The sequence below is a fragment of the Narcine bancroftii genome, chromosome 13 (assembly GCF_036971445.1).
Source record: "Narcine bancroftii isolate sNarBan1 chromosome 13, sNarBan1.hap1, whole genome shotgun sequence".
NCBI classification, from domain to species: Eukaryota; Metazoa; Chordata; class Chondrichthyes; order Torpediniformes; family Narcinidae; genus Narcine; species Narcine bancroftii.
This window is the reverse complement of record NC_091481.1, coordinates 58,798,696-58,813,714: the sequence shown is the minus strand read 5'-3', so window position 1 is coordinate 58,813,714 and position 15,019 is coordinate 58,798,696. Positions and strand designations below refer to the sequence as shown.

The following is a 15,019-nucleotide window of genomic DNA, read 5'->3' as shown; positions in this document are numbered from 1 at the left end:
TGTTTTGCCGCTGATTTTTGTTTGTACTCAGCATCTGATGCCTCTCATTATGTCCAACAATAGTCGGCTGGAACTGATGGATTCCAGTTGCCCGGATACCGCTTTTCCATGGTCCCAGTGTTCTGGTGAAACCTTTCACCGTGTTCGTCACTGACTGCACCAAGATCAGCTGGGAAGACGTCCAAGTGCAAAGGCAGAAAATGAATTTTCAACGACATGTTCCAGTTCATGGTTTTGTAGGGTTGAAATGCTTTGTATTAGAATATGACAGGAAATCATAAGAGGTTACATCTTTAAAAAAAACAGTACATGATAGGAAAATTTTATGATTTTCGTGATCAGTAGCCCAAAACCCATAAAATCCACCCAAAAGTATTCAGGAAGCAAAATCTTTGTTGTCCAGTGTGATGGCTCAAAAGTGACCTTGTGCAGTCACACCACCATTCTGAGGCCCACAGCTACCTCACAGCTTCTGTCTGCAGAAAGTGTAGAACTAGAATGGTCAACTTCAATTTTGTTTCCATGACAAGATCATCAGGAAAAGGACCATTGACAGTGGACGATTGGACAATTCAGGAGCTTGGAAGGAAGGCAGGCAGATTGGACAGAATACAGGTTGAGTACCCCGTATCTGAAATGCTTGGGACCAGGCAATTTTCAGTTTTTGGAACAATGGAACTAAGTAGCATCTCATCAGAATACCTCGATCAGCAGTTAAACAACAAACAAACGACAGGCTTTTTGAGCACCGACATGATGCCACAAGTGGAAAATTCACATGAAATAATGTTTAGTACCTACCCAAAAAAAAACCATGGATTTCTGCTTACAAAAGACCATCTCCCCACCGCCACGAGTTCCTATCTACGGCCCCCGCTCCTGCCCGGGAGCCCAAAGCGACTTCTTTGATGCGGACGGCACCGCCCCTGACGTTGAGAATGGAGTCACCATTGCCGACTCCAGCTGCAGACGACACTGAAGACTTGGACCCAGCTTCCCGGCCAGAAGCAAAGATTTTGTTTTGTACCATAGAGCTGTTGTTACCAAACTGGCGCCAACAGAGCATCAGATTCCCACATAGGTAAGTCGGATGGTGAATTTTTTTTCCAATCTGTGATGTCATGTGGGCGCTTAAAAAAAAAAATTTGGTTTTTGAATCTTCAGATACGGGGTACTTGACTTGTACTTGCCAACAGAGAAGGCAAGTTTGTCAGATGTTCTTCCACCATCCCCCACATCTAAAACGCTTATAAAAGCAAGGTTTCTGTTACGGGGGAGGCATTACATTCACAACCCTTTGCTGGTTTTCAGAATGACTTACAAAGCAAGTTGAGAGCCTGGTGTGTAGTGCATATTTCACAGAAATGACAAAGGCTGGGATTTTATTCACATCCTTTGTTCTCTTGTATTTTCCTTGCAGATTACAATTTGACAAGCATTTGTTTGAGGTCACAGCAACTCCATTAGTTATTGGTCCAAAGCACTTGACAATGTAGATTCAACATGGTCTCCCCCACCCCCCCCCACCCCACACATGAGCGCACTAGTCCTATTGTTAGAAATCTATCTTCAAAGCAACAAGATTTCTCCATTTCGTACAGCGCCACTAAGAAGCCCCATTGCCAGGTTATCCAGTTGCTCGACTTAATTTTATGTACAGGCATTAGGCAGATGGGATCCTTTTTAGTAGCAGAGAGGTTATATGGCTAATCTAGTGAACACACAGTACAAGTTTGCTTGCCATTTACAAGATGCCACTGAAGTAGCAGGTTAAAAGATGTGGAGGCAGGGGATTAACAAGTGAGCCAATCCTAAAAGGCACAAGATGTTCTCCAAAACACGAAGGAAAAAGAGCAGGAGGAGTAAAGTTAGACATTTAACCATTCAAAGGCAGAACTGCTCAAATTGCATTTTGCCTTCCTGACCCACCTCCCCCTGATAAGGGCTTGAAATTAGACGTCCTTCATCCGCTGCGGCCGAAATGGGAATCGGAGTGCCACAAGGCAGAGGTTGTGCCAAGCAGCCCAATTCATTGGCACCGATCTTGACGGCTCTGAAATAGGAAATAATCCTTCACTCGTAGTGAAAACAGGCTGGGGGGGGGGGGGGGGGGGTGAAATTGAGTCCAGTGCCACATTTTGTTCCCACAAAATTTAAGCGCTTGTCTGCAGCAGCGTATAACTCATGCTGGCTGCCGGTCTGAGAGAGAGAGACGAAAGGTGCAAGAGTGTGCAGAATTGGGGCAGGGAGGGGGGCAGGGAGGGGGAGAGCGGGTCAGTGGTTGCACAGAGCACGCGGCTTTCAAAGACGACCAGCAGATTGTGCATGGTTTCACAGGCAAGATGGGGAGGGAACATTTTCAGGGAGTTCCAGTCTTTGCGCATGTACAACAAAACCTTATGCCAAAGGTCAAAATAAAAAAGTGCCCACCCTTTAACTTTTAATGGTGACATTTAAACAGCTATTTTAACATCAGAGACCAGAGAGTAACTTGGTCGTACAGGTATTTCTATCCAGCTCTAAGAAAGAGTTATATACAGATACATTTTACAATTACTTCATACATTTTTTTAATATAAGAAAACTATATTGATTAACAATGAGATGGGATATCAAGTCTTTTGGTATTCGGGCATCATCCCCTTTTGAGATCTGCAGAGCGTGTAAAGGTGAGACATTGTGTGTCTTCCACACGCAGTTTTGCTCAATGTCCTTCCCTCTCCCACTCGCCACCTCTGACGACAGTAGCTTCTGACTGGAGAACAGCTCATCACACAATAGGCATTCTCCAACATCCCGTCTAGATCTCATGTCAGGTCACACAACTGAAGGGGGCAGTCGGTTACCTCCTTTGCAAGGCATCTGCAAAGCACTTTGAGAGAGGTACACGGATCGTCCCCTTTCCCCAGCTCTCGATTCTGAAGGAAAGGACCAACCTGTTGTCCCTGAACGCTTCCTGAATTACACAGGCTTTCACCACCACGTGGTGTGTGTACTGGCCCAACTGTGGGGGAGGGAAGAACCCCTCTGCTCCCCTCCAAAATAAAAAGAAAGAATTTGCGGTCATCTGACATTGCAGGAAGGAATTATAATCATTCAATGCCCCTTGTCAAACTCCACCTCAGGAAGTAGTGATGTCAGGAATAGTGTCGACTTCACTGCAACCCAGTGCCAGCCCTGATCACCTGTTTGATGCCTCGTTTACCAAAGAAGATTCCCAATCTCTCCACAATAGCAACAGAAGGCAAACCTCCACGGAACAATCACGTAAACATATACTGTAGTTAAAAGGACGACACATGATATTGAAGATTTCACTGGACGTGGCAGGGATCTACAACCTTCATGCACTCGTACACGCACACACGCGCCAAACACACACACACACACACACGCGCACACACACACACACACACACACTCAGACGCACATACCGCACAGGATAGTGTAAGAGATCGATTACATGTAGGAGACTTTAGAACTGTTGAGACAGCAATCCACATAGTCGCTTTGACACAGTCTCCTTGCTTGTGCGTAGTGTGAGACGATACATCTGTTGGTGCAGGGAGAGAGACAGAGAAATGTGAGATTACAGAGAGGGCAAAAACATTTCCAACCAGCATCTCCTGACCCCATGGGAAGAGGACAAAGGTAGTCAGTCAGACTAACCCCACCAAGTACAGGCAGAAGGGTGAGAGGATTAATGCAGCTGTTAGCGCAACGCAGTTACAGCGGCAGTGACCGGCGTTCGAATCCGACACTGTAAGGAGTCAGTACACTCTCCCCGTGTCTGCGTGGGTTTCCTGGTTTCCTCCCACCCTTCAAAACTTACCTGGGTTTCAGGTTAATTGGCTGGCATTGGATTTTTAAAAAATATCTAAGGATAATGAGCAACATGCATATCGGAACCTTCCATCCCTCCAGCCCCCTCCCCTCCCCCCAAATCTCACCCCATCCCCTGAAACCCACCCTCCTCGCACCCCCTGAAACCCACCCTCTCCAACACCCCATGAATCTGCACCTCCTGAACTCCCAGCACCCCCAAAACCCACCCTCCCCTGCACCCCCTGAATCCCACATTTCTCGCCCCACAAAATCCATCCTGCAACCCACCCTTCCATCACCCTATGAAACCCACCCTCCCTGCACCCCCGATCTTCCCACACCACCTGAAACCCACCCTCCTCACACCCCCTGAAATCCAATAATAGAGTTGCCTCATTTTTCTCCCTACTCTTTTCAATGTTCTCCCATTGGCCCCCACCTCCACTGCACACCAAGATAAGGGCCAAGACACACTGAAGGCCCCCCCTCAACCCCCTCCACCACTGGAGACCAACAGAGTGAAACATGCAAGTCTGCAGACACTGTGATGGTCATAAAAACACAAATGCTGGAGGAACTGAGCTGGTCTCGCAGCGCACGTACACGGTAAAAATATAACTGCCTCCTATGGAATCTGTCGGACCTGCTGAGTTCCACCAGCATTTCTGTATTTTTACGAGAGGTCACCAGGTTGCCTGCCAATCAAGTCCGAGTGCCTGCGTGTGCTCAGATGTCGGTCAGCAAGCTCACACGCTCAAACACGGTAAAGTTGAAATGTCCCAGGCACACCGTTCGAAAGCTCGTCGTATCGCAAGGTTAAATGTCACCAACCTGAGCCTGACTGTTGGGTTCCAGCCGCAACAAACACCCAACCTGGATGGATTTTGTGTGAACGATTCCTGCTCCAACAAAGTTATCACGATTGGGGTCCACATCCTGCAGCAGGGCAGTGCCAAAGCCTATCAACTGCGGGAAGGGAAAACAGAACAAACTTGAGTGCACATTCCCGGGGAATCTCACTGATCGCCTGCTGCCACAACAGTACCACAGGTATTCAGGCCATATTCCTTCACCAAACCCCTCCCCCTTCAAGTGGGCACAAGGCTCCCATTTGCTTTGTGTCTGATGCAATGCTCAAATATGCAGGAAAAACGCGGGTCATGCAGCATTCACAGGAAGTAAACAGCAACCAACACCACTTCTCTGTGGTCGACCCCCTTCCCCCTCCTCCTCCCACCTTTTATTCAAGCGTCTACCTGTTTTATTTTCTTCTTCCCGTCGAAGGGCTGCGTGACCTTCTGACTTTCTCCAGCACATTATGTGACCCCAAGCATCAGCAGACTTTCTTATTTAACTACTTGTGTTTGAGGTAGCTTCTGTTTGGTAACTGGGCAAAGAAGATTTTTGCTTTCTGAATACTTTTGGGTTTATTTATGGATTTTTCAGCTGATCACGAAAATCACCTTAAAAATTTCCATCATGTGCTGCTTATTTAGATGCAACTTATTTTAAGTCTACTTCAAGCATACAAACCCATTGAAAATTCATTTTCTGCATTCACTCTTGGACTTCCTCCCGGCTGATCCCGGTGCCGTCAGTGGCGAACACAGTGAAAGGTTTCACCAGGACATAGCGACCGTGGAAAAGCAGTATCAGGGCAACTGGAATCCATCAGTGCCGGCCGACTGTTTGACACTGATGTAGGATGCATCAGATGCTGAGTACAAACAAAAATCAGCGGCAAAACTTTTTTAGGTCAGTTGAACTAACGCAATTTGTCAACGTCATTATGCGATTAAACAGGCTCAATTCAATAGAAGTTCATTTACTGTTTCTCCAACTTCCTACATGATACAGAAAATCTGAAATTATCTTTGTGTTCAGCTTGAGGTTGTCCATCATAATCCCTAATTTTTGTTTTCAGGAAGCAAACTTTTTGAAAAAAAATTGTTGTCCAGTGAAATAAAACAAAAATAGACCTTGCTGGGACATTCTACCAGCAACAACAAGGCTGGAAGGTGGGAGTGTTTTAAGAGTGGTATGAGAGCACAACACACAGAACATTACAGCCCCATAGAGGCCCATGACGTGCCAACCAATAAAAACCTACTGAATAAACAAAACCTTCCCTATCTCACACCCATAAGTCTCTATTTTCCTTGCAGCCATGTGCCTGTCTAAGAGTCTTTTAAAAGTCCCTATTGCATCAGCCTCCACCACCACTCTGGAAATGCATTCCAAGTGCCGACTACTCTTGGTATCTTTGGCTTGGCTTCGCGGACGAAGATTTATGGAGGGGGTAAAAAGTCCACGTCAGCTGCAGGCTCGTTTGTGGCTGACAAGTCCGATGCGGGACAGGCAGACACGATTGCAGCGGTTGCAAGGGAAAATTGGTTGGTTGGGGTTGGGTTTTTCCTCCTTTGCCTTTTGTCAGTGAGGTGGGCTCTGCGGTCTTCTTCAAAGGAGGTTGCTGCCCGCCAAACTGTGAGGCGCCAAGATGCACGGTTTGAGGCGTTATCAGCCCACTGGCGGTGGTCAATGTGGCAGGCACCAAGAGATTTCTTTAGGCAGTCCTTGTACCTTTTCTTTGGTGCACCTCTGTCACGGTGGCCAGTGGAGAGCTCGCCATATAACACGATCTTGGGAAGGCGATGGTCCTCCATTCTGGAGACGTGACCCATCCAGCGCAGCTGGATCTTCAGCAGCGTGGACTCGATGCTGTCGACCTCTGCCATCTCGAGTACTTCGACGTTAGGGGTGTAAGCGCTCCAATGGATGTTGAGGATGGAGCAGAGACAACGCTGGTGGAAGCGTTCTAGGAGCCGTAGGTGGTGCCGGTAGAGGACCCATGATTCGGAGCCGAACAGGAGTGTGGGTATATACAAAAAGAATTACCCTTGACGCCTTCCTTCATAATGTATAGATGTCCACTGGTGCTTGCTGCACTCACCCAGGAAAAGGATGCTTGCTCTCCACCTTATCGATGCTTCTCAATCGTGTAGACCTCTATTAAGTCACTCTCATCTTTCTGCACTCCAACAAGAAAAGCCCTAGCTCTGTTAACCTTGCCTCATGAGTCACGCTCTCCAATCCAGGCAGCATCCTGGTACATCTCCTCTGCACCTTTTCCATCCTTCCTGTAATGAGGCGACCAGAACTGAACACTAACCAGAGTTATAGAGAGCTAAAGCATTACCCCACGACTCTTAACTCGATCCCCCCAACAAACGAAGGGCAGCATCCCATCTTTAACTACCCCATCAACCTGCGCGGCAACCTTGAGAGAGTTACGTCGGTCTTTACTTTGCATTATGTGGCTTTGCCTCACTAACACCTTTGTCCATGAAAATAGAATCAGGCATCAAACTACCAACACAGACAAAAGAAATTGTCGGAACATTTTCTGCTCTGGTAATTGTGGCTCAGGGGAGAAGTCATTGGGATTCTTTAGATTTTAGATTACCAGTTAACCACAAGACAAAGTCACAAATTCTAATTGCAAGGCACAGCCTCAGGATTAGAGTGCAGTGGGGCCATTTGATGCTTTTGGATTTTGAAGTTGTTTAGATTCTAAGATTGGAACGAGCAGCAAGCAGAAAAGGACAGCTTCTGCTTTGAAGGAGGAAGGCGAAGCTTGGCCCAACAGGATGTTGGGAATAAAGATTTTAGTACGACAGAGCACTCTATATAGGCACGATGAGGTGCAAAAACAAATAGGGGCGTTGATTCAATAGTGTGTCCCAGAGGAGGTCCTGTCCAGAAAATCCCATGGATGTGGAAGATATCATTGGGCGCAGCTGCGATGTACAGGAACGTGCATATAGCTGGGAGAGAAGGGTTCATTGTAGAACAGAAGGATGGAAGAAGGTTCAGGTGGCCCACAACAACCAATAAGATTCAGTTGGGCGGAATGGTCTGCTTCTTGCAGTTCTTTGCAATTTGTGCACGATTTCGAATAAGATCGACAATTGTTACTTCAGCCAAGATAAACGAAGGCAATAAATTACAGTCAGCATTTCAAATTCTCTCCTTACCAACGTTCAGCTCGACAACCTCAGTAATATTTTGCTAGGATTCTCCTCCTTGGTACAGACCAATGCAAAGAACTCATTTAGTATTACAGCTCTACCATCACCTGCTTTATACCCAATCAACCCACTCCGTTTACTTCGCACTTACTACATAGAGTGCTACGACACAGTACAGGCCCTTCGGTCCTCGACGTTGTGCCGACCTATATATTTCTACCAAAAAAAACCTAAACTTTTGCTACCCTCTAATCCTCTTTCTTTAATTCCTGTGCCTATCTAAAAGCCTCTTAAACACCCCTCATGTTGCAGCTTCCCTGGCAAGGCATTCCACAAGTCTCTGTGCAAAAATAAAATAATCCCTGATGTCTCCACTAAACTTTGAAGCGATATCCCGATTTTTATTTATATATAAATCGCCCTGGAAAAAAGGTGCTGGCTCTCCACCCTATCTATGCCTCTCAGAATCTCTATCAAGTCTCCTCTCATCCTACTTCGCTCCAATAAGGCTCATAAGCCTTATTTTCCAATCCAGGCAACCTCACCCTCTCCATAGATTTCACATCCTTCCTGTAATGAGGCGGCCAGAACTGAACACAATATTCCAAATGTGGTCTGACCAGAGATTTGTAGACTTCTCAACTCAAATTCAATCCCCTGACTAATGAAACCCTTAACTATCTTATCAAACTACTTATGAGCATAGAAGTCTCAGTCACAGATTAGAGACGTCCCTCAATTCATGCCAAACCTTATCTATCCTCACAAATTCCATTTCCCAGTATTTGGTCTGACCCTTCTCCACTTTGACTACAACTTTCCTGGCTGGTACAGTTTGCTCCTTGGCGTACTTGCGTGTTGAGGGATTCTTGCAGGGAGGGGTTCATGGATGGGGAGAAGAAATGCTTACCTTAGCCTTGGTGACCTCTGTGTCCATGGGGTGATTAGCTTTAAAGATCTTCTGTGCTTCCTGCTGGGGGCTGTTGAGTCAGCGAGAGGAAAATCAACTTTATTGTCATCGGATTGCACAAGTACAAACCAACGAAACAGCATTCTCTGGACCTCAGTGCAAAACAGGCAGGCAGACACCCAGATATAACACACATACCGACAAACAATACATATGCAGGACAGGTATTCATATATACAAATAAAGCAAAGAGATGATTAAGGACTTCAGGAGAACATGATCCGATCCTCATCGAGGACTTATCAGTGGAAAGGATCTTCACATTCCTGGGTGTCCACATCTCCAAGGATCTGTTGTTACGAGCCCAGAGAACCCAGCAGCAATAGATGTTCACCAAGACAAATGGTTAACTTAAACAAAAATTGCTTTTAATTATCTTTAAGCATGAAAACAGGATCAAACTTTAATTTATTACTATTAACTAACCTCGCTTAACCCCCTTCTAATTCTAAGCGTACATGTGCACGCAAATTCAGAAAAACTCTTGGATTCACAGTCCAATCTCACTTCTCATTCCTCCAAGTTTACTGGTTGCAGGCAATTCTTATACTGTTCACAGAATTTAACATTTATGAAGTTATGAAGTGCTTGAAAGGTAAATGGTTACTGCTCAGGAAAGTCCTTGTTGTTTTTCAGAGAGAGATTTGTTGTTTGCTGGACACCACAACTAATTCCTTGTAACCAGCCACTTCAGTGTCTTGCCGAAGAAATTGCCTCATCAGGGTTCTCCAGATGATAACCTCTTTCTTTCAGGTCACCACAGAGTTCCTTTTTGTTTCCCTTATTTCAAGTAAAACATTATGCAGCAAGTCCTCTCCTCTTGTATGGACCACAAGGATCTTGACCAGGCTGAACTAAGAACTCACAACCATCTTCAAAATGGGGTTTTCCACAAGCTATGCAGCTTGTCCTGTTCCAGTCCCAGCTGCTGCTGCTGACTGTAAAACTGCAGAACTGAATTTTCTCTCTCTCTCGCTCTCTCTGAGAGAGAAAGCCTGTTTTACTCTTTTTTTAAATTTTTTTATTTTTCACACTATAAACCATATCGACCAAGATACATACAGACATTTTTCTTCTTAAATATATAGTGTTGTTTTGTCCCCCTTTTTACCCCCTCCCTTCCCTCCCTCCCTCACCCCCTTCCCCATTTATTTAAAGTTCAATCTATAAGATACATTAAACCCATTAAACAATGTTGTCACTTAATAAAAATAAACAAGAAATTCCACTGAGTCAGTTCTTTTCATTATCTTCTCCTTCTATCATTTTAGGTGGTGGAAGTCCACGGTAGGATTTCTCTATTGTATTTCATGTATGGCTCCCACATTTGTTTGAATATTGTGATGTTATTTCTTAAATTATTTGTTATTTTTGCTAATGGAATACATTTATTTATTTCTATATACCATTGTTGTATTCGCAAGTTGTCTTCTAATTTCCAGGTTGACATAATACATTTTTTTGCTACAGCTAGGGCTATCATAACAAATCTTTTTTGTGCTCCATCCAAATCGAGTCCAAATTCTTTGTTTCTTATATTACTTAGGAGAAAGATCTCTGGGTTTTTTGGTATATTGCTTTTTGTGATTTTATTTAATATCTGGTTTAGATCTTCCCAAAATTTTTCCACTTTCTCACATGTCCAAATTGCATGAATTGTTCCCGTTTTCTTTTTACAGCGAAAACATCTGTCTGATACTGTTGGGTCCCATTTATTTAACTTTTGAGGTGTGATGTATAGCCTGTGTATCCAGTTATATTGTATCATGCGTAACCTCATGTTTATTGTATTTCTCATAGTTCCGGAGCATAGCTTCTCCCATGTTTCATTCTTTATCTTTATGTTTAGATCTTGTTCCCATTTTTGTTTAGGTTTACCGTTTGTTTCCTCGTTCTCCTTTTCTTGCAGTTTGATGTACATGTTTGTTACAAACTTCTTAATTATCATTGTGTCTGTAATCACATATTCAAAATTGCTTCCTTCTGGTAACCTCAGACTGTTTCCCAATTTGTCCTTCAAGTAGGTTTTCAGTTGGTAGTATGCAAACATTGTATCGTGAGTTATATTATATTTATCCTTCATTTGTTCAAAGGATAATAATTTAATTCCCGAAAAACAATTTTCTATTCTTTTTGATCCCTTTTATCTCCCATTCTCTAAAGGAAAGGTTATCTATTGTGAAAGGGATTAACTGATTTTGCGTCAATATTAGTTTTGGTAATTGATAATTTGTTTTATTCCTTTCTACATGAATCTTCTTCCAAATGTTGAGCAGATGATGCAATACCGGTGAATTCCTACATTGCACCAATTTTTCATCCCATTTATGTAGTATATGTTCAGGTATCTTCTCCCCTATTTTATCTAGTTCTAATCTGGTCCAATCTCGTTTTTCCCTTGTTTGATAAAAATTTGATAGGTATCTTAATTGTGCGGCTCTATAATAAGTCTTGGTAGTTGTAAGCCTCCTTGTTTGTACCATTCTGTTAATTTATCTAGTGCTATCCTCGGTTTCCCCCCTTTCCATAAGAATTTTCTTATTATTTACTTTAACTCCTTGAAGAATTTCTCTGTTAGGTGTATTGGTAATGACTGAAATAGGTATTGTATCCTTGGGAAAATATTCATTTTAATACAGTTTATCCTTCCTATCAGTGTTAGTGGTAAGTCTTTCCAATGCTCTAAGTCGTCTTGTAATTTTTTCATTAATGGATGGTAATTGAGTTTATATAGATGGCCAAGCTTTTTATTAGTTGTATACCTAGGTATCGCATTGCTTGTGTTTGCCATCTAAATGGCGATTCTTTCTTAAATTTTGTGAAATCCGCATTATTCATTGGCATTGCTTCACTTTTATTTGCGTTGATCTTGTACCCCGATACTTCTCCATATTCCTTCAATTTCCTATGTAATTCTTTTATTGATATTTCTGGTTCTGTTAAGTATATTATAACGTCATCTGCAAATAGACTGATTTTAAATTCCTTCTCTTTTATTTTTATCCCTTTTATTTTATTTTCAGTTCTTATCAGTTCTGCTAGTGGTTCTAAAGCCAACGCGAACAGTGAGGGAGATAGTGGACATCCCTGCCTTGTTGATCTGCTTAAGTTAAATTGTTTTGTTATATATCCATTTACTGTCACTTTCGCCAATGGCCCCTTATATAATGCTTTAATCCAATTAATATATTTCTCTGGTAGGCTGAATTTTTGTAGTACCTTGAATAGATAATTCCATTCTACTCTGTCTACTCTGCGTCTAAAGCAACCGCGACTGTTGGAGTTTTATTTCCTTCTACTGCGTGAATTAAGTTAATAAATTTACAGATATTGTCTGTTGTTCGTCTTTTTTTAATAAATCCAGTTTGGTCTAGATTTACTATTTTTGGTACATAGTCGGCTAATCTGTTTGCTAATAGTTTAGCTATTATCTTATAATCTGTATTAAGTAAAGATATTGGTCTATATGACGCTGGTGCGAGTGGATCTTTCCCTGTCTTTGGCATTACTGTAATTATTGCTGTTTTGCATGAATCTGGTATGCTTTGTGTTTTATCAATCTGGTTGATTACTTCCAGAAGGGGAGGAATTAATGTCTTTAAATGTTTTATGGAATTCTATTGGGAATCCATCCTCTCCTGGTGTTTTATTGTTCGGTAGTTTTTTTAATATCTCCTGTAATTCTTCTATTTCAAATGGTTTTATTAATTTATTTTGCTCCTCTATTTGTAATTTTGGTAGTTCAATTTTAGTTAGAAATTCATCTATTTTATCTTCTTTCCCTTCGTTTTCAGTTTGATATAATTGTTCGTAGAATTCCCTGAAGTTTTCATTAATCTCCGTTGGATTATATGTAATTTGCTTGTCTTTTTTCCTTAATGCCAATACCATTCTTTTAGTTTGTTCCGTCTTAAGCTGCCACGCTAGAATTTTGTGCGTTTTTTTCTCCTAGCTCATAATATTTCTGTTTTGTCTTCATTATGTTCTTCTCCACCTTATATGTTTGTAGTGTTTCATATTTTATTTTTTTATCTGCCAATTCTCTTCTTTTAGTTGTGTCTTCCTTTATTGCTAATTCTTTTTCTATATTTGTTATTTCCCTTTCCAACTGCTGTTTCCCGATTGTAGTCCTTCTTCATCTTAGTTACATAACTTATTATTTGCCCTCTGATGAACGCTTTCATTGTGTCCCATAGTATAAACTTATCTTTCACTGATTCCGTATTTATTTCAAAGTACATTTTAATTTGTTGTTCAATGAATTCTCTAAAATCCTGTCTTTTAAGTAGCATGGAGTTTAATCTCCATCTATACATTCTTGGTGGGATGTCCTCTAGCTCTATTGCCGATAACAGGAGTGAGTGGTCCGATAATAGTCTAGCTTTATATTCTGTTTTCCTAACTCTCCCTTGAATGTGGGCTGATAACAGGAATAGGTCTATTCTTGAGTATGTTTTATGTCTACCCGAATAGAATGAATATTCCTTTTCCTTTGGGTGTTGTTTCCTCCATATATCCAAAAGTTACATTTCTTGCATCGATTTAATTATAAATTTGGTTACTTTGTTCTTTCTGTTAGTTTTTTTTCCAGTTTTATCCATGTTTGAGTCCAAATTAAGGTTAAAATCCCCTCCTATTAGTGTGTTCCCTTGCGTATCTGCTATCTTCAAAAAGATATCTTGCATAAATTTTTGATCTTCTTAATTAGGTGAATATACATTGAGTAAATTCCAAAATTCTGAATATATCTGACATTTTATCATTACATTCTCCCTGCTGGATCTATTATTTCCTCTTCTATTTTGATTGGTACATTTTTACTAATTAATATAGCCACTCCTCTTGCTTTTGAATTATACGATGCTGCTGTTACATGTCCTACCCAATCTCTCTTTAATTTCTTGTGCTCCACTTCAGTTAAGTGTGTTTCTTGCTTGAATGCTATATCAATTTTTTCTTTTTTCAGTAAATTTAACATTCTTCCTTTTGATTTGGTTATGTATTCCATTAATATTTAAAGTCATATAATTCAACATAGCCATTTCATACTTTGTTTATCTTTCCTTTCTGTTTCCTCATCACCACCTTCCCTTCTTATCCATTTCTGCTTTCTTTTTTGGAACACATTATAAGACAACATTTCTAAAACATAAGATATTTCCACTATTCTCATATCTAAAATTCCTTTAACCCCAATAGTCCCTCCCCTTTCTGATTTGCCCTTTGTCCCTTGTCGGGCAACCACATCTCCCCTTTCCATCTGGATTTGCGAATCCGCTCGCAAGTGTCAACTGATCTCGCAGTGACTGTAATTCTTCCCCACCCAGCCCCCCCCAGAAAAGATTTTAATCTTCATATATAACAAAGGTTATAATTCCCTCCTTACTTCCTTTCTTCCCCTTCTTAGTTCTTACCTATACTCTATTTTTTATATATACACATATATATATTTTCAGTTGGTTGTTTTTCCAGACTCTTTTGTGTAGTCTTCCAAAGCCGCTATTTGCCTTGGCGAGTCTGTTGTCTATCTCGTTGTCGATCCTTGCATCCGATGAAATGGTTTTATATATATATATATATATATATATATAAAATATATACCTACATACACATAGTTTGTTGTCATTTTTGTTCTTGTTACATCTCTTCCTCTCTCTGTCTGTTTTGTAGTTGTTCTGCAAATTTTCGTGCTTCTTCCGGATCTGAGAATAGTTTGCTTTGCTGCCCCGGAATAACTATTTTAAGTACCGCTGGGTATTTTAACATAAATTTATAACCTTTTTTCCATAGGGTCATTTTTGCTGCTTTGAACTCCTTCCTCTTCTTCAGGAGTTCAAAACTTGTATCTGGATAGAAAAATTTTTTTGACCCTTGTATTCGGGTGGTTTTTTGTCTTCTCTTTTTTTTTCATTGCCTTCTCCAATATATTTTCTCTTGTTGTATATCTTAAGAATTTTATGAAATGGATCTTGGTTTTTGTTGTGGTTGTGGTTTAGGGGCTAATGTTCTGTGTGCCCTTTCTATTTCCATTTCTTCCTGTAATTCTGGTCTTCCTAGGACCCTGGGGATCCATTCTTTTATAAATTCTTTCATATTTTTGCCTTCTTCATCTTCCTTAAGGCCCACTATCTTTATATTGTTTCTTCTTCTATTATAATTTTCCATTATATCTATCTTCTGAGCTAACAGCTCCTGT

At 41.5% G+C, this 15,019-nt stretch overlaps 2 protein-coding genes across 5 annotated transcripts in view; one reads left to right on the top strand and one right to left on the bottom strand.

Moving 5' to 3' along the window:
* Nucleotides 1-15,019, top strand: part of fuz (fuzzy planar cell polarity protein) — an 85,820-nt gene that overhangs the window by 60,592 nt on the left and 10,209 nt on the right. The window lies entirely within an intron of this gene.
* The window catches only part of ap2a1 (adaptor related protein complex 2 subunit alpha 1), a 110,291-nt gene continuing 96,652 nt past the window's right edge, over nt 1,381-15,019 (bottom strand). For 3 of the 4 annotated variants that reach the window (XM_069908534.1, XM_069908536.1, XM_069908537.1), the window contains 3 exons: nt 8,764-8,833; nt 4,657-4,791; nt 1,381-3,553 (listed from right to left, as the gene is read on the bottom strand). In XM_069908534.1, the coding sequence (XP_069764635.1) occupies nt 3,476-3,553; nt 4,657-4,791; nt 8,764-8,833 (283 nt within the window). In that variant the 3' untranslated portion in view covers nt 1,381-3,475. The remainder of the gene's footprint in view (nt 3,554-4,656; nt 4,792-8,763; nt 8,834-15,019) is intronic. The other variant, XM_069908535.1, reaches the window with a different exon arrangement.